Here is an 18,891-nt window from a genome sequence, read left to right as displayed (position 1 = left end):
TGAATTCCACAGATGAGGAGGAAGAGGAGGAGGAGGAGGGATCAAAAGCAGGAATTTAAAGAGCGAAAACAGGCAAAAGAGAAACAGAAAGTTTTTCTCTTTTGCGGTTGGACCTCCGCTCTGTCTCTCCTCTGTAACGAAGCTGTCAATCACTGATGGCTCACATTCTCCTTTCTGGAGAAAAGGTTACAACAGGCGGGAAGACCAAGCGTCCACACAGTCTGAGGAGAATCGTTTGAGCAGATGACACAATTATAACCTCTAAAAGAGGTGCTGTTTTCTTTGCCTCCCCCTTCTCTCTGTTTGGAGTGCTGGTCTGAATCTCTGCATTTGGAGATAATTTGACCAATTTTCCAGTGAGTCCCACACAGCAGCATCTATGAAGCAGGGGGTTCATAGGGGGAACACTTTGGTTTGGGTTTGAAACCTAAAGGTGAAGATATTTTCACCCCAATTCTCTTTGCCCCTTGGAGCTAACTCTAGAAAATACCAGCATTCTCATTCTTTGCGTTATATTTGACACACTCTACTATAACTCGCCACTTTTTTTTTTTTTTTTTTACTAAAGTCATCCTGTCATGCCTGATGCTGGAATAAAACAGCTGCTCAGGCCTCCATAGTCCCATTATTCTGGGTTCCTCTTATGTACTCTAAGATTTGTTCTAAATGTAAATTGCATTATCAATAAAATGTATTATTATTTTTATTGCTAATATATTTTATATTAAAAAGTAAATTGGGACAAATCCTCATATGGTTTAAATTTTACACAAGACTTAACGTGTGTGGAAAAACATGCTTTTGATTCTATATTTTTGAAGGGGCTCATACTTATTATTATCATAACCACAGACAGATGAAGAGAACTTTTAAAGGGTCACCAGGCTGTGGAACACATCAGAGCTCCTGGATTTACATTTAGATTCAATCAAGCCAACAGAGGATGCTTTGGGTGAGATTCTGCTGAGTCATGGGTCAGGGTTTTACCACAGATGTGGATCTTCGTTTGAATTGTATCCCTCACCTAAACATTGTTGCATTTATCAAGGGTCGATACTGTATTTAATATATTTGGTAATTAAACATTTAATCAAATCAATTTTATAATTGGATCATTTGGTATGTAAGGGTTAGTGAAGGTGCTGACAAATTATTATATATGTTATAGTGATTATTTTACTGCAGAGCAATGCATATTGAAATGCAATAATACAAAAACCACGAATGTAATACATCCTTGACTACATGTGGTATTCCATCCAGTTTCTCAGATGGTGCCCTTAAGTTGAGCATCTGATGATGGCTCTGTCACTCTCTGTAGTGGTACTACTTTAGCCAGGGGGACGCTCCACTCATTATTCTGTGATACAAGAGTGTTGGACTGGTGTTTGTGATGCCACATAAAATGTGGCCTAAGGCACCTCACATTACTGTGATTTCCAGTCTTTGCATGTCTTTTTGAGTAACCTTAACATTTCCTCGTATGTGTGCACGGCTGTGCTTGCACATGTATTTTATGTTATTTAATCTTTGCACTGATCTTGGTCAGATCCAACAGACGGAATGATAGTGAGACATTTGAAAAATATTATTAGGAGTCATGTGTCAAATTAAATACAGCTGTTGGATATTTTTCCATTACTGTCAGTATTTAGTCAATAAATGAGGACCACAGAGAACATGAATTCAATAAATTGAAGTGGGTCAATCAAGCTAAGGTATGACTCACATGTCTGCAGTCAGTGAACTTCACATCACTTGTTACTCTTTATTCCCACAGGTTAGCATTCAAGCGTGCATTACTCTGAGCGTCTGTGGAGCAGAGTGTCAGGAAACAATGACATCAGACAGAGGAGTGGAGTTGTGGGAGGGAAAAGAGGGAGTCAAAGTGAGAGAAAAGGCTGTAATCCAGCAGGCTCACTGGGTACGCATGGAAAATACTCTTACAATGCCTCACTCTAGAATAGAGCATCCACAGTATAAGGCTGATATATGTTATGGTACTACATCATAAACTTCTTTCAGAGCTCCTGATCAGCTCTCAGTTGTAATCAAAGATTCAAATTGGTCAATACAATTCTGACTTTTTAGTTGCGTTGTAATGAAGTAGTTTACTGTTGGTCCATCACCAAATCCCAGTCATCTAAATCTGGGACAAGAGCCACCAGTCTGATTGGGCACAGATGTAGAAGTTGCTTTAGTATTCAGCTCTTCTTGTGAAACCAAAGGATTGGATAGGTGTAAAAGAATCAAATCAGATTTAATTGAACAACAACATGATAAGTGATGCCTGAGTGATTCGTGTTCCTCATGAAAGACTGGAAGTCCTCCAACAGTGGATTTGGTTTACACAGTTCAGCAAAAGACGCTCTGATAATTAATGAGCAGCTGCTAGAGCCTCATGAGGATCACTGGATCTCCAAATAAGGAATAAACCATTTCAGCTAGAGCTTCAGAGTGAAACCACTCGCAAAGACGGGAGGAAAAGTTATCAGAGCTTCAAACTCAGCTTTTTTGTGACTTAACAAAACAAACCAGCTTTGGGGAGATGATTTTAATTGTGGGTGCTATTATTTTCAGAAGTCACTCTTTTAAAACTACATGTGTAGTGCCATTTGATATGAATTAAGTCTGCCCTCCAGTGGCTGAAGAACAGAAAAGCTCTAAGCAAATTTGGAATCGCAATTCCCATTTGAAAGCTGGACATGATTAACATAATCAGATTTAAACAAACGACATGAATTTCAGTTTTGAATGATACACAAAACAGGAGCACATAGTGACGGGACAGCCAAACATTTTCAAACAGCATTTATTTAGCCTTCTCCATTTAATACATTTAATGTACAACAGCAAGTACTGTATTCTGAAATAACTCTCAGTATAAAATAGGGCTTCTACAATCAAGGTACAGTCATAAAATGCTCTGAGGGACATGACGACGACGGCAACAGTAAAACACCTTCATATAAAGCGCAGGAAATATAGAGAAGTGACTGTATTTGTGGAGCTGCTGCTGTGCGACGCAGAACTCCAGACCTCACCTCTCAGAGCATCAGACTTCCTGCAGGAACCCGTTAGTTTCTTTGTTTTCTCTCTCTTGGCTCTGGTTTCTCAACAAAAGGGACTCCAAATGACGATCAAAGCATTAGAGTACGATCCGTTCCATCTGCGCACATGTTTATTTTGGTAATAGGAGGAATTAAACAGGCCTTGTTTGGATACTGAGTACGTATATAGCCAGGTCGAAGCATACACAGTACATTGACTGCTAGTCCATATCTTTACAATCATATATTAAACAGGCTGTGACTGGAGCTGTAGGGACAGGATTGTTCCCAAGTGTTTCAACATCGAACACTTACTGTATTTACTGCAAAAGTAAACCGGAATATCACTTAAGCCACAAGAAAACCAGCTTATTTGACCCAAGTAAACACCAGCCAATCAGAGTTGTTCAGAGACGCTTTAAACTGCAGATCTGCACACAGCGTTTGTGTGTGTGCGCGCCTATACAATGTCTATAAACGCGTTTATAAATAGAATACATAACATTAACCAGCTCTTGTGTTAGTTTGCATCCACGCAGTGCTTCAGGATCTGAGTATATGTTATATAACAAGTCCAATAAGGTTTGGGAGAAGGCCTGTGTAAAGGAAACAGACAGGAGTGTGACTGAAAGGCCAAACATCAGGACAGAGAGAATAGTTTGAGGTAAGCAATGTGTTTTTGTTTAATGCCCTACAGACAATCATACAGATACAATCATTATTTCTCTATGTACAAGCTTCCTGATTTACACACGCTGTACTTCTCCTTAGCTTAACTTGACAAAAACTAAACATGAGATCATAAGGGTGGTGCGTTTTCTTTCTGAAGGCCAGGGGGGAGGGGACAGACTTTAGTTTGATGACGAGTGTTAAAATATGGCTATTGAAGATGGCCTGTTTCCTCTTGCATACATCACGCACACTATTAAATATCTACAACAGTGCAAATTTTTCCTAATCGATCATATCGCTTGCAAACAATTGGCAAAACTATCTCCAAAGTTCAGCTCATCTCCAAAAGTACCGTGTTGGATAGCAGAGATGGTAAAAGCAAAGCGTCTGAGTAGATGCTGACATCGACGTTTTCACATGCCTGCTGACTAACCGCGTGTCCATTCGATCGGCATATTTAAAGGGTGACATCAACTCGGCGATACATGGATGGAGAACGTCTACTGTGGCACGATGGTTCCAATGAGAAACAAAACAAACAAAAAAAAAAAAAGGAACAGAGGAGCAGAAGCAGCACTCCACCCACATGGCGTAGGCACCGGATTTACTATCACCTTCTTAGAAGACACGTTAACACGCAAAGCCAATCCCACTTCTTTTCAAAAACCTAAAGGTGTTTATACAAGAGGAGGCTCGATATGAACATGAAAATGTGCTATAGTAGTAACAGTTTGCGCACTCGTTGACACTACAGACTGTAACCGAGACGTGACATCAACAAGCTTTTACGAGGAGTCTATAGGGATGCTACAGTACTAGTGCTACCTGAACATGCTACAGATCGAGACTACGATGATGGGAGACCTTTTCACACGAGCTCAGCCAGCTTTCCTGAGGAGCTCCAACCATCCAAGTCTTGAACTAAGATATGTTGTTTTCCTCACTAAACAGTCCTGTGTGCAGCGTGGCTACTGAGCAAAGCTGGCCGTTTGTGCGCCTTGAAAAAGCCTCCCATCCATAGTCAGATCCTGTCAAATAAGACACACACACGCACGCACACACACACATTCGCTTGCACAAGTGCACAAACCCTGAAGATAGATTTCTATCAACACACAATACAAGCATTTTGATTATCCTAGAGTAAGAGTTGTGATTGCATACTGTGTACCATACATCTCCTAAAACTCTGAGAAGAGGCATCCTTCATCAATAACAGCTCTTACACACACACACACGCACTTTTTTTTTTTAGAGGAATGTAGAGAATGATCAATCTAGAGAACACACACACACACACACAAAGATTTCTCAGTATGAGTAAGTGTTTAGATCTAAACACTTAAGTCAGAGGACTTTCTAGTGTTTCATGTCCAAATGCTTTCCAGGGTAAACAGGTGAGCAGAGTAATGTGAACAGTGAAATCATAATAAAAGAAAAGATTAAGAGGAGAAATATTTTGCTGACTCAGCCTAGTAAAAGACAAGTTAAACACAAAGCTGTGAATAGATAAACAATATCTGGCTGCACCTTCACACGTCATCTGCAAAGTGTGTCCATTCTTAGGTTTCGTTCATGTATAACTTATTCTGGTGTAAAACTATTAAATCAATCGCTACTCAAGGGTTTGTACTATTTACTAATAGAAACAAATCTATTTAATTGCTAATCCCTGCTCAGAAGAATATATAATCTCTCTTTTTCTGCACATGAAAAAACCGCAGTTAACTCTGGTTGTGATTGATCAGTGTTTTAGCTCATTTTTCCTAGTGTTTACTTTATGCGTATACCCAAACAGTTGCTAACAAGATGCAAACTTAAAAAAAAAACCCAAAAAAACCTGCATCTTCGTAGTATTCTTCCTCTGTTAGCCATGCAAACAGTGTATCCTTTATCTTCCATTCATCAGGTTAAATTTGGCAGCTCTAAATTTGGCTAAAGAAAATCCACAGAAAAGTGCAAATATTCACATCATTTTGTTTTTTTTTTATGACATCTTATGTATCTGACCCTTATTTCTGCTTTATGTCCCATGGATAAATAACGTAATAAGAAAAATCAAATGAACTCTAAAGGATCCACAAAGCTTAATCTGATCAAAGTGCAGCAGCCCAGCATCAACAGAAGGGGAAGGGGTGGGGGCCTTTGAAAAGGTTCATCAGGGATCAGGGTCTGATGGGACTTTTCTCTTAGCATTGTAAGATGCTTTCATTCATTCAAACTCACACACACCTCTACACACACACATACACACAAACAAACAGACGTACGGACACAGTCTAAGTTAGATGAGTCTGGCCTCTCCCTCCATGTCTGGTGGTAGATCACACACTCCTGTGAAGTTCATCTCCTTCCCCGGGCTGGGAGACGACTGTTGGGTGTGACAGTCGGGCGACGTCCCGCGGACGACTCCACCGGCACGCCTCTCTCTCAGGAAGACCTCTAATCGACGCAGCATCTGCTTCGGGTTCTTTTTGGCAAACAGCTCCACTTCTGAGGGATTGAGAACACAGAAATACTGAGACTCGTGCAGGGAAGGCAATCTGTTTTTTAAAAATGATTCTATTGTTATGGGGGCCAATACAAAAAAAAAATGTCTCAAAAAACAGTAAACAGTTCTTCCATTGGTGCTTGAAACACCTACTGTGTGATAAAATTAAACAATTACAAAAAGCAGACCAAGGGAAAATAAAAAATGGAGAAATTTAAATATAGAAAATTTTCTTAACATTTAACGAAAAAAACATTTTTTCCAAGGTTTTCTACAATAATACAGTCATATTTACAGCATTTAAACAAGCTAAGACAGCACATTACAAATGTCTATAGTAAGAATGTTGGCGTGTATACGTTGAGCATGTTTGGTTTTTCATAACGTAGTAAAACTAATAGCAGCAGTTTTAAGTAAATGTGATATATATATATATATATATACAGTGGGGAAAAAAGTATTTAGTCAGCCACCAATTGTGCAAGTTCTCCCACTTAAAAAAATGAAAGAGCCCTGTAATTTTCATCATAAGTATACCTCAACTATGAGAGACAAAATGAGAAAAAAAAAATCCAGAAAATCACATTATAGGATTTTTAATGAATTTATTTGCAAATTATAGTGAAAAATATGTAATTGGTCAATAACAACAGTTCATCTCAATTCTTGGTAATGTACCCTTTGTTGGCAATGACAGAGGTCAAATGTTTTCTGTAAGTCTTCACAAGGTCTTCACACACTGTTGCTGGTATTTTGGCCCATACCTCCATGCAGATCTCCTCTAGAGCAGTGATGTTTTGGGGCTGTCGCTGGGCAACACAGACTTTCAACTCCCTCCAAAGATGTTCCATGGGGTTGAGATCTGGAGACTGTTAGGCCGCTCCAGGACCTTAAAATGCTACGAAGCCACTCCTTCGTTGCCCGGGCGCTGTGTTTGGGATCATTGTCGTGCTGAAAGACCCAGCCACATTTCATCATCAATGCTCTTGCTGATGGAAGGAGGTTTTCACTCAAAATCTCACGATACATGGCCCCATTCATTCTTTCCTTTACACGGATCAGTTGTCCTGGTCCCTTTGCAGAGAAACAGCCCCAAAGCATGATGTTACCACCCCCCATGCTTTGCAGTAGGTATGGTGTTCTTTCTCCTCCAAACATGACGAGTTGAGTTTTTACTAAAAAGTTCTATTTTGGTTTCATCTGACCATTTGACATTCGCCCAGTCCTCTTCTGGATCATCCAAATGCTCTCGAGAAAACTTCAGATGTGCCCGGGCATGTACTGGCTTAAGCAGGGGGACACGTCTGGCACTGAAGTATTTGAGTCCCTGGCGGAGTAGTGTGTTACTGATGGTAGCCTTTGTTACTTTGGTCCCAGCTCTCTGCAGGTCATTCACTAGGTCCCCCCGTGTGGTTCTGGGATTTTTGCTCACCGTTCTTGTGATCATTTTGACCCCACGGGGTGAGATCTTGCGTGGAGCCCCAGATCGAGGGAGATTATCAGTCGTCTTGTATGTCTTCCATTTTCTAATAATTGCTCCCACAGTTGATGTCTTTACACCAAGCTGCTTACCTATTGCAGATTCAGTCTTCCCAGCCTGGTGCAGGTCTACAATTTTGTTTCTGGTGTCCTTTGACAGCTCTTTGGTCTTGGCCACAGTGGAGTTTGGAGTGTGACTGCCTTTCATATATATATATATATATATTCAAACTTTTCTTATATATATTAAAACTTTCATATATATATATATTTAATTTCCTGAACGGCTTGCCATAAGGTTGCATGAGGCGATATTTAACATAATTGTTGCTCTAAATATTTAGGGCATGTAGGGATGATATCTATGCAGCCTAAAATTATCTTAAAAAACACATTGAAAAAGTAATGCCAATTTATTTATAGTTCACTTGTTACATGTTTGTTTTTAACTAATGACACTACTGCTTTCATAGCATGCACTTTGTTATTTCTTTAAACAATGCATAACTGCACAGTGACGTTTGCTCACATTTTAAACACACAAACCATCAGTAAATCAGACCATTTGAAGGTGTAAGAACACTTTATGATACAATACCAATCATGAAACAACATGCTACGTTGTAGTATTAACACATTTAATAAAGAGCAGCAACGGTCTCTAACAATAATGAACAAACCTGGAAATGTCTAATAGAAGCTAGAGGGTAAAAACAAGATTCTCTACCTTTGAGTACAAAGCCAGAGTCAGCGATGGTCTTCTGCTGGGTCTTCCAAAGTTGGTACAGGTGCAGGTACGTGGCAACATAAAACTCGTTCAGCACACCCACCACCTGCTGCCGACGGTTGCACTCCCTGTTAACAATGACCCACGATCATGTGTGTGGACAATGTGTGACTAAACACGTTTGTGCTGAGGGAGATGCAGAAAAGATAAAGACTGAGGATATGAGACTCACTTGGACAAGGCCTCCTCTCTGAGAACCTGCAGCGTGATGCGGGTCATGTTGATTGACATCACACTGAATGGAAAGTTCTAAACAAAACAAAAAAAAACACAAATAAACAGGAAAAATCTCCTTAACCGTAATTAAAAAAGGACAATGTAAAGCTCTACATACTTAAAAAAAAAAAATCAAACAATTTTAAATGACTGTTCTATGGTGGGTTCTATACTGATATATATATATATATATATATTAATCTCTCATAAAATAAAATCAATGCTTAGAGTGTAACTAAACCCCTGCTTTCTCCTGACCTGCCAATGGGAGGGAAATCCAAAAAAAGCTTTGATTATGGGCGGGGCTCTGGGAGCAGTTAAGACACACCCAGTCTATACTATAAAATCTCTAATGAAAAATGTATACTATGCTAACTAGCTACTCATTACTCAATATACCTCTCTATACACTCTTCTCTCAATCCAACCTACTCACCACAGACTGTCGAGCCAAGCACAGGTGCTAGTTTTTATAAAAGGGGCGGGGCTAACAGTGCTTGTTTGTGATGCAAGTTGGTCTTCTTCTCAGCCAATAGCAAAAATAAATTGTAATGGCTGGGTTTCAACCCATAGAGGGCAGTCACTCTGACATTTTACAACAAAATATGTCAAATTAAAATACTTTGACTAAAATGTCGAGAGTTGGACCAGGATCAATCAACAGCACTACTTCATACCCAAATACATTTATATTCAGCAGAAAAAAGCGGTTGTTGGGTTTACTTACTCTAACAATATTGATAATAATAAAAATAAACTTTTTGTCATATTTAAGAGGTAGATACACAAAATATGTTCTCTGCTTTAACGCATCACTGATGAGCAGAGAAGAAATTAAGAAACTTGCTCAACATCCCACAGTGATGGCCAATGTTGGATTTCAACCAGTTGATCCTCTGGTTACAATCCCATTTCATTACCTGTTAGGCCACCACGTCCCTTCCATAACAATTGCTTCATTCTTTTAAAATATGTGTTGATAAGCCAACACTATGACCTGCTGATACCTGTGTTGGGTGCTGTGATAATTTATAGATGTTTCTAGCCAGTGGTAGCGTCTCAGGGTCCATCACAAAGTACAGGGCGTGCATCAGTCCCAGAAAACCAGTACCCCGTAGGTCAGTGGCAGGGTCTGTACCTGGAGGACATACAGACATCACGGAACATTCCAGTCGGGGTCTGTAGTTTTTGTTCATAAAAATATAACATCAGCCAGGTTTAAGGTAAATTACATTTTTCAGTTACAATTCCGTTTTCAATAACCCATTTTCAATTACGATTACAGTGACCAGCATTTTTTCCAATTACAATCAAACTACAATTATTTTTATGCTGAACTGTACATAGAACTGTAACATGGTTGAACAGTTTTGCATTAAATTATAATTGACAATTTTTACTGAATTTTTATGACAATTACAAATACAAAGTCAATTATCTAAACTCATTTATAATGGAATTAAGATTACGACAGCAACATATTTTTAAAATCACAATTGTAATTAATTATCAATTACAGTTTAGTGATTACAAGTATAATTGACCCCAAGCCTGACATTAGCTGCAGTTGATGTCGTCTCACCCTGAAAGCCAATGTTTTCCCAGTGAGAGCCAAAGCGTGGACAGTCCATCCTGCTGCTCATCAGCTTCTTATAAATGGTTTGAAGGACACGCATGTGGACGGCTTGGCTGTTGTCCACATGGCCTACAGAAAACACACCATGACTAAGTTAATCTCCTTTTTTCTTTCTTGACGAACTTGTATGCGTTTACATCTGGTGGAATGGTTAAACAAATAGACAAGGTGAATACTCACACTGTGCAATGGCAAACACCAGATCCCTCTCCTCCAGGAGTTCCCTGTGCAGTCGTGGAGGTCCAAAGAGAAAATGTGTGATCGCCGCCAGCCCGCTCCTCCGAATGGTTGGCTGGATGTTCTTCTATAAATGGGAGTGGCCACATAAACACAAAGGATGAATGAAACAATGAATAGCAATAAGCTTTTTGTAGCACCACTTTATGCCAGTCATATAAAGATAGATACCACTCATTGCACCTTATGTGCTGGCAGGTTTGAGTCATATTTGGTTATATTTCATTTAATTTTTTTTTTTAAATGGTCAGTATAAACAGAAAAATTGCAAGTCATTCATTTGCTGATGCAAGTAAATCATCACTACCCTTTCTAAATCACTCTGTATTGCAGCTACTTGAGGCCTAGCAGGTGATGGTGTAGCAGTGGTTTTATTGGAAACATTACATTTTCATTTTTACTGAAATGTCAAAATTTAAAAAAATGTTTTTTCTTACAAGCAGATCTCCAAGGTCTGTGGTCTGAAAATACTGCAGTGCTTCATTAAAGGAGATGAGTGGAGTGGGGTTTGAGTCCTCAGTGAGAGCTGTAAAGATATTAAATATAATTATCTTTAACATGGAAAAAATAAATTAATAAATGGAAATAATGTCATTGTCATGAGGGTTTTATTGTAACGGACCTGGCTGATTGCTCTCCAGAGCCTCCCACTCCTGCCTGGCCTTTTCCAACTCTGCATTTTCCTTTTCATCTGCAAACACAAATACACAGATTTACCAAAGGAATATGACTGAATTGATTCTCAATGTTTTTGTTAATCACAGCACTGCTATGAAGTACTAAACTATGAGCTACTGCATACTAGTTCTCTGGGATAAATGCCTCTCCTCCATCCACTGAGAGTCCTTGCCTCCTAAGAGGAGTCAAACTTGATTCCTTACAGATTTTACCAGCAGCAGCTACTTGGTTTCCTGGATACAGAAACACCTGTGGGAGGATGAAGTAAGTCTAAAGATAGAGTGTATGGTACCTGCAGGCTTTGGCTGATCCCCAGTAGACAACTTCTGCAGTAGACCATTCTGCTTCAGTGCAGAAATCTGGACAATCCACAAACACCACAATATATGAAGCTACAAGGAGCATCTACAAGTCTAAAGAACAGCAGAAAAACTAGGAGTTAATTACCGGTAAGGATCGGAAAGATGCACCTCCGTTGGTGTGGTCTTTGATGGTATGACATAAAAGTCCTCCATTCATCACCTACACAGAGTAACGCATACGGAGATACATTCAAAATACAACACACAGAACCAATGAGAAATGGTTTTCAGCTGTGCTCACAGGCTTATGGTTGGAGTGTCCATTGGTGATTTCCTCAGATGGCTTACATTCCTGGGACAAACCATTAAGACCCTGACAGAACAGAAGAAATGTTTGAAGTAAAGTTTAAAAAAAAAAAAAAAAAAAAAAAAAAAAAGCAGCTACTACTTCACCAGAGGGGTATTCCAGAAAATGGGTTATGTTCAAACTCTGAGTATGTTCGGGCTCAAATGAGGGAAACTGAGTATCCCATTCCTGAAGGCGAGGTATGTTCTTCTCTGAGTATGTTACTATGGTAACATCCTCCATGAACTGAACCTGCTTGCTGGCAGGTTTTGTCAAAGAAACCTTGAGTTTCTACTTGGCTCCGCCCACCTGAATGACACTTCTCAAGGAACACTTTAATGTACCTTGACACTCTTCTCTGACCACACACTTATCACACCACAGATGTGGCTCACATCATTACAAATGTTGTGCTGCTTTATGTTTTTTTTTTTTTTTTTTGCAAACGGTAGTTTTCATTATAACATTGTGGATGCAGCGCATTTAGGGAAAGACACTGTAAAGTTGATCTGCATTATAACGCCTACTGACGTCTGTCTTAAAGTTCCATGGGTACAAACCTATGGTAAATGTAAAGGGGAAAATATCACTTTAAAATGAATACACATTTAAGGCTCGACATTAACTGTACACTGTTTCGTACTGTAATACTGGTGGATGTATAGTCACCATAGTTCGAAAGTTACGGTGGCGCAGCGGGTTAAGGAAGCATGCTTTAGAGTGTAGGGTTTGGGGTTTGAATCCAAGCTCAGTCGTATTATTTATGAGGGCTCCACAGACCCATTTTATTCATATTATTCCACGGTCGTCATGTCACTTGCGCAATGAAGCGACCAAAAAGCGCGAAAAAGCACAGGCGATTTAAGCGATTATAGTCACTCAGGTGGCGTTCTGTGTGAACTTAACTTTATAACATATTCCCCAAACACCTGCTTATTTCACCCATCGGGGTAGTTCGTGTGATCTTTGCTCAATTAATGATGGCTTTTTATCACGCTCGTGCACAAAAGTAACCCAAGGTTTACATACTCAGGGTTGATTGATCGACTTCATACCAGCTGTAATGGAATCAGATACCCAGAGTTTCCCTCGCGGTGTATGTTGACCCAGAGTTTATGAATAGACTCAGGGTTTGTTGAACCTCCTTTCTGGAATACACTCCTGCTTTACTGTGATTAACTGATAAAAAAAGACGACATCCCTAAATATTCATCATCTATAGATAATCAACAAACAACACTTAATGCAAATAAGTACTAATCCACAGAGGCACAAAAGATCATCTACTTAATTCTGGTTTATATGGAATGGAGTACTTTTATTTACTTGCAACATATTTTCTTCTATTTTATTTAATCACTTTGAAGACTGATGAGTGTATAATAGGTGAAAAATGATTGTTGTAATTAGCGCTATATAAAGTTTAATTGAATTGGATGAATGTTTATGTAATGTCTTTTAGTGTGTCAGACCCCAGGAAGACTAGCTTTTTTTAAGACAAAATAATAAACAATAAACAATCAGAGGAAATCAAATCAAAGTCTGAGATGATTGACTTTAATGCATTAAGACTGCGCTGCTTTTAGTGAAAACTATTACCGTCTGTGGAAGGCTTTTATTCTGAATAGAGTTTGACAACTTATTTCAGCCATTTGCCAATAAATCAACACACAGGGATAAAAGCCAAAGACAAAGAGGTAATGTTATGATTAGAGAAACAAGCTGAGGATAAGGCTAATGCCCTGAGAGCTGCACCACAGTGACAAGCCAAATCAGAGCTTAGAGCTAAAGCAGAGAGAGCAGTTGACCTTGGGCCTAGGGGTGAATACATGTCAATGGCCTGTGTGAACTCATCAGCTCCTGATTGCTCCGTATTAAATGTTAGTCTGACTCTATAACAAGAAGGTTAGGATCAAGGTAGTGTTAAAAGATCAAGGCAGCAGTGATTAGGGAGAGACCTTGGCCTTGTTGGTGTAGCATTCTGTTTTAAATTAAAAAAAAGTCTTCTAAACCTTGAACACAAAAATGAGATTAAACTAAGGCTGGAAAACCTTACCTCGTTGTGGGATGTGACGTCAGCGTTGTTGTCTTCCATTGCATATGAGCGTGCTGGCTGGTGTACGGGCTCCTGAACTTGGCCTCTAAAGGCTCCTCAAGTCACAAACAGAAATGAGCAGAGGATCGGATGCTAGGTCCACCATGGTTACGTTCTGTTGATCAAGCGTGTGGTGACAGCAGATTTCTATGCTTTGCTCATTTTCTTTTCATGCCCTCCAAGATCTTGATGTCCACAGTCACCAGCTGGCAGAAGACATCCGTGTGAAGCACATCATTTTCTTAGTAACACCAATGGAAGGACAGTTATGTGTTGTTGTTTTTTTAGTTGTTGATGGCAATCTTGTTTGATTAAATCAATGTGCAGGTATTAGTCCAGTTGAGCTGACTGTGGGAAATGATTATCCATCAATACACAGGTTTCCTGGAAACCTGCCTCGACTCCCTCCTCCACAGATCGGCCCAGCTCCTTAGCCCCACCAGAGAGACACACAAGCTGGATGGCAACATTGCTTTTCGGGGCTGGGCTCTCCTTGTCCAACACACTTCATTACTTTGGCACAGGAAGCTACTTCTGCGTGCATCTAGAAGAACAAGTGCAGGTGAAATTTTCTTCACTTGCACTAGAGCTGAAATTGACTCTTCGGCTTGACAAGAAAGTTCAAGAGCAGAGCAACAAGGGGTCGGGGAAGGGCTCCTGTTTATTCCAGAGGAGGGGCACTGAAAAGTAGAACAGAAACAATAATTAAACCCCACTAAGTGAATGATCAACAACACAACTCAATGTTTACCAAGGGTACCTTCAAAATTAGAAGCTTAGACACTGATTATGTGACAGAAAACGACTGCACTAAATTAATTACATGTCACACATCAACAAAACAGTTTTATTCGACACAGCAAACATGAAGCCCTAGAACAGCTAGGCAACCTGTCTGTTATGTCTTTAAATAATTACTTTAACTTTTCAACAGTTGAAGTTATTCTATCATTACAGTATGCCAAATTACTTTGCGATTGTTATTGCTTGGTTATACCCTGTTTTCGTGTGAACACATGAATTAATCGAGTAATTTCAATCAATTTGTCACTTCCTTCATGGTTTTATATTTCCCTTACACTGGTGAGGATGTTGCACAGTACTTCCTCAAACAGTTCAGAGTTGGCTGTGGAGAGACAACATATTTATTTATTACAGAAAGTAAAAACTAGCAATGGTAGAAAGTAATACTCTGTATGACTGTACACTATGTAGGAAGAAGAACAAAATGAATGCACAAACCATACATACCGACAGTTTTGTTACTTGCTGTAGTGTGGAATGTAAATAAAGTGTAGTTACTCAGAGAACAATAGTCAGCAACAGTTTGAGAAAAACTCATCCATTTATTATTAACCAAATAGAGAAATGTTAACCTTAAACATAAATACATTCTACAATGGAATAAAATTAATGCAAAAACAAATTAGAAGACCCTGAAAATACTTTTAATTAAAAAAAGACAGATGCAGGCTATAATCAGATACCCTTTTTCTCATATCAATATCAAATCGGGACACCTTTTAGTAATTATGAACAACAAAAAGCCAAATAAATAAATAACTTTTTTTCTTCAGATTTTTAGGATTACAAGAAACCAGATAATGAAAGCTCCATGGTTACTGGTGCTACTACTACCATATATATTGTCCATTCACATACACTTTCAAAACATACAAACAATGAATGTTGGTGGCCGTAGGTGCGAAATGGCAGCCATGCTTCTGTCAGTATGCTCCAGGGCAGCTGTGGCTACATTGTCGCTTACTACCACCCGTATGACTGATGTAATTGACTGGTGTGAATGAATAATGGTTTCTGCACACGTGTTGAGTCTCCTTGAAAAAAAGCACTATATAAATCTAAGCCATTATTATTATTAAGAAAGTGTCTAGAGATACGTTAAATGTAGCCATAGCGCCGGGGACTATGGGTACGACCGATGACGTTATCGGACCTTCTCCGAACCTTTTCTACATAAGAGTAATGTGCTGTCAAGATGGCCAAGTGGTGGTGGCAAATTCCATCTTTAAAAATACATATACGACAAAAATAAAAATGTTAGGGTATTTCCTGGGTTAGGGCTAAAATAAAAGGGTTAGCGGCGTAGCTAAAAATAAATATGAGCTAAAATAAAACTGACGGAACTTTAAGTCATGTGGTCCACCTGTCACGTGACCTAAACTGGCCAATGAGGGGAACTGCTTATGCATAGAGTGACAGTCTATTGATACGTTTAACATGTCTATAGCCACAGCCTATTATTATAATGGGTGTAATACGGACAAAAATTATAACTATAAATAACAATTAATTGTTGTTTTGAATATTATTTGTATTGGTTGAACATACTAATGCAATTGATTACTTTTAGTTCATTTTGAGTAATAATACTTTTATCAACGAATGGTAATATGCAATAATTATCCATAATCATTTATTTCAGTAAAGACTATTTGGACTTCAATCCAGACAAATCTCAGTGTGCAGTCAAACACTGCAGAGCCTATGCTCAGGGGTGTGAAATGGCTGTAATAAAGTGTAAAACACTAGAGTTTCTATGTGACAGAGGTTTGACAGCTCAACCATTATCTGTGCTGCTAGCAAACATGTCAGCTAGCAGCCCCGCAGGCTTCAACACGCAGTCACAGCTCGGACAGAGGAAACTATACTAACACATATCACACCAACAGCTGCAGGCAAACGGGCTGTGTGAGAAAATCCTTCCAATAAATGATGTGGAGCTTTGTGAGAGCGTACAGACCAAATTCCAGCTGTCGAGCTAACTAACGGAGCTAGTAGTAGCTCTATAGAGCTGTAACGGGGATGGAGTTTGTCTGCAAAACATACCTAAACGCGTTAATGAATCGGACTTTTATACACAATGAAAGCTAAACACCACATACTGCACGACAGTTTAAAAGAGAATTTAAAGGTAAAAAAAGTACCTCAGTTTCTGATTGTTTCTCCCTCCAATCTCAGCTTCCCTTCCCCCGTCCACTGGCCACGGTACATTTCCAGTGCATCCTGGGAATTGTGGTTTCCCAACCAACCTCAGCTTCATTACGTCATCGCTTTCCCTCTCTCTCTCTGCGACCTGATACTGTATCATGTTACTTCAAGTCTGCCTCAAGTCACGTCTGCCCTGAAATACATTATCATCTCACCTGATTCCCGCTACAAAAGGACTGATATAGATTAGATATAAATAGCGTAATGGCTGATTCTCTACTACTTAGAAAATATCAACGATGCAGTTTTAACATTTCAGTCAGTTAACCTTTGTGCACTGGTGCAAATCTAGAGTAAAGATGAGTATTATAAAGAGACCAATGACAGGTTTTATGGTTTGCATAATTATTGCACTAATGTTACTGTACGGATTCTTCTTCTTCTTCAACCGTCACTTTACGTGGATGTCTTTAGGCCCTTCCGAGGGGTGCAATTTCATGAAATTTGTCAGGACGGTGTAGTTTGGTGAAAAATTTAAGGCGTAGTTTTTTTTGACGCAATTTCAGGACTTGTTTGCGCTACTTAGAGTTTGTAACTTATCACTGGTTTGAACCATAGACTGTAAAAAAGATGGATGGGACATTCTCCCGAGAAAGTGAAGCTTTTACTTTTAGAGCGCTCCCTGCTGACTGGCTGTAGTAAAGGTCATAAACCTCGCCTCCTCAATGTTAATGGATGGGATTTGGGTCAAACTGTAAAGTTAAAATTCTTGTCACATCCTTTTTTTCCAAACCTAAACTCTGCGCTGCATAAGGATAGAATGTCGGTCTATTGATACGGAAACTAGTCACTGCCTAGCTATTATCACCCAACATTGTGTTCAAGTGCTCATTTTTCTGTGAAGTTTGTTTTAGATAAGTTATTTGAGGTTGAAAAACGGGATTTGACGTCATATATGACGATGATTGATAGCCGATGATTGGGCAGTACGCTAAATGGGCGGGGCGTGTTACCAGAGCTCCTCCCGCCGGACCCTACTGCGCAGACTCTGGCTACAAATTATTTAAACTTTGCAAGATGGAAATGCCCCGAAGCGCTTTATTTTGGCTTCAAGAACGTTGAGTGGGAACAGCTACAGTGCACGCCCACTGATTTGAACTAGCTGGATAGCCTTCAGTAGGTGCAGTGGACTGTGACTTGCAAAAATGTAATTAACCTAAGTTCAATAGGAAGTCTGCAATTTTGAATTTAGCGGGTTAAATTTACCACTTTTTAAAATTTTTTGGCCAAACCACAGGTGAACTCCTCCGAGAGAGTTCATAATTTCTTGACAAGTTGAAGACCTCATGTTATTCTTAAAAACTGAGTTTTCACCACATTTCCAGGCCTACAGGGGGTGCTAAAGTTTCATCATATTTTAAAACTGGAAATTTTTCGAAAACACAGCCAAAACTCATTCAATCGAAACCCAAAATCATGTGCAGAAACGTGTTTTGCACACAATCGCGTGACAATTCACGCAACAAGTCTAATTGCCCACTGGTGATGGAAAAGCACTTTTTTTCATTATACTATGCATTGTGTTGACAGTTTTCAAATCACACTTGCCAGATGTGTTCAGAAATGCTCTGGACAAGTGGATGATCATTTGTCAAGAAGATGGTGAGTTTTTACGGAACACACTTCCTGTGGCACAGGGACATTTGCCAAAAAAACACAATGTCTCAATTCAAGCAATTAGAAATGTTTGCAAGTGATGAAATCTGCCATGTATGCTAAGGGTACCAAAACCTAAAATTTCAAATTTTTTTGTAATTTCTTTTTCAAAATTAGCTCTCTAGCAACCCCTTGAACTTTTAAATAGCTGCCCGTTGCGCACATTTGCACTAGAGATCCCAAAATTTACTGACTTATAGAATCTATTAAGATGCACAAAAAGACTCTTAAAGC

At 39.3% G+C, this 18,891-nt stretch overlaps 2 protein-coding genes across 3 annotated transcripts in view; both read right to left on the bottom strand.

The window, feature by feature from the left end:
- gapvd1 (GTPase activating protein and VPS9 domains 1) overlaps positions 1-18,891 on the bottom strand; it is a 748,782-nt gene that overhangs the window by 547,950 nt on the left and 181,941 nt on the right. The window lies entirely within an intron of this gene.
- On the bottom strand, positions 2,797-17,013 carry elmod3 (ELMO/CED-12 domain containing 3). 2 transcript variants are annotated; one of them, XM_028457000.1, is made up of 14 exons: positions 16,938-17,009; positions 15,069-15,115; positions 13,951-14,669; positions 11,850-11,921; positions 11,694-11,768; positions 11,539-11,605; positions 11,191-11,259; positions 11,006-11,094; positions 10,512-10,635; positions 10,278-10,400; positions 9,703-9,833; positions 8,652-8,728; positions 8,420-8,547; positions 6,007-6,215 (listed from the first exon to the last, which is right to left on the bottom strand). In XM_028457000.1, the coding sequence occupies exons 3-14, from the start codon at positions 13,987-13,989 to the stop codon at positions 6,007-6,009; spliced, it is 1,203 nt and encodes a 400-aa protein (XP_028312801.1). In that variant the 5' UTR covers positions 13,990-14,669; positions 15,069-15,115; positions 16,938-17,009. The 2 variants fall into 2 exon arrangements, with proteins under 2 accessions (XP_028312800.1, XP_028312801.1); XM_028456999.1 differs by lacking the exon at positions 15,069-15,115 and having other exon boundaries at positions 2,797-6,215; positions 16,938-17,013.

This window comes from Gouania willdenowi, chromosome 9, assembly GCF_900634775.1.
Source record: "Gouania willdenowi chromosome 9, fGouWil2.1, whole genome shotgun sequence".
NCBI classification, from domain to species: domain Eukaryota; kingdom Metazoa; phylum Chordata; class Actinopteri; order Blenniiformes; family Gobiesocidae; genus Gouania; species Gouania willdenowi.
The sequence above is the reverse complement of the archived record's forward strand: the minus strand, read 5'-3'. Positions and strand labels throughout refer to the sequence as shown.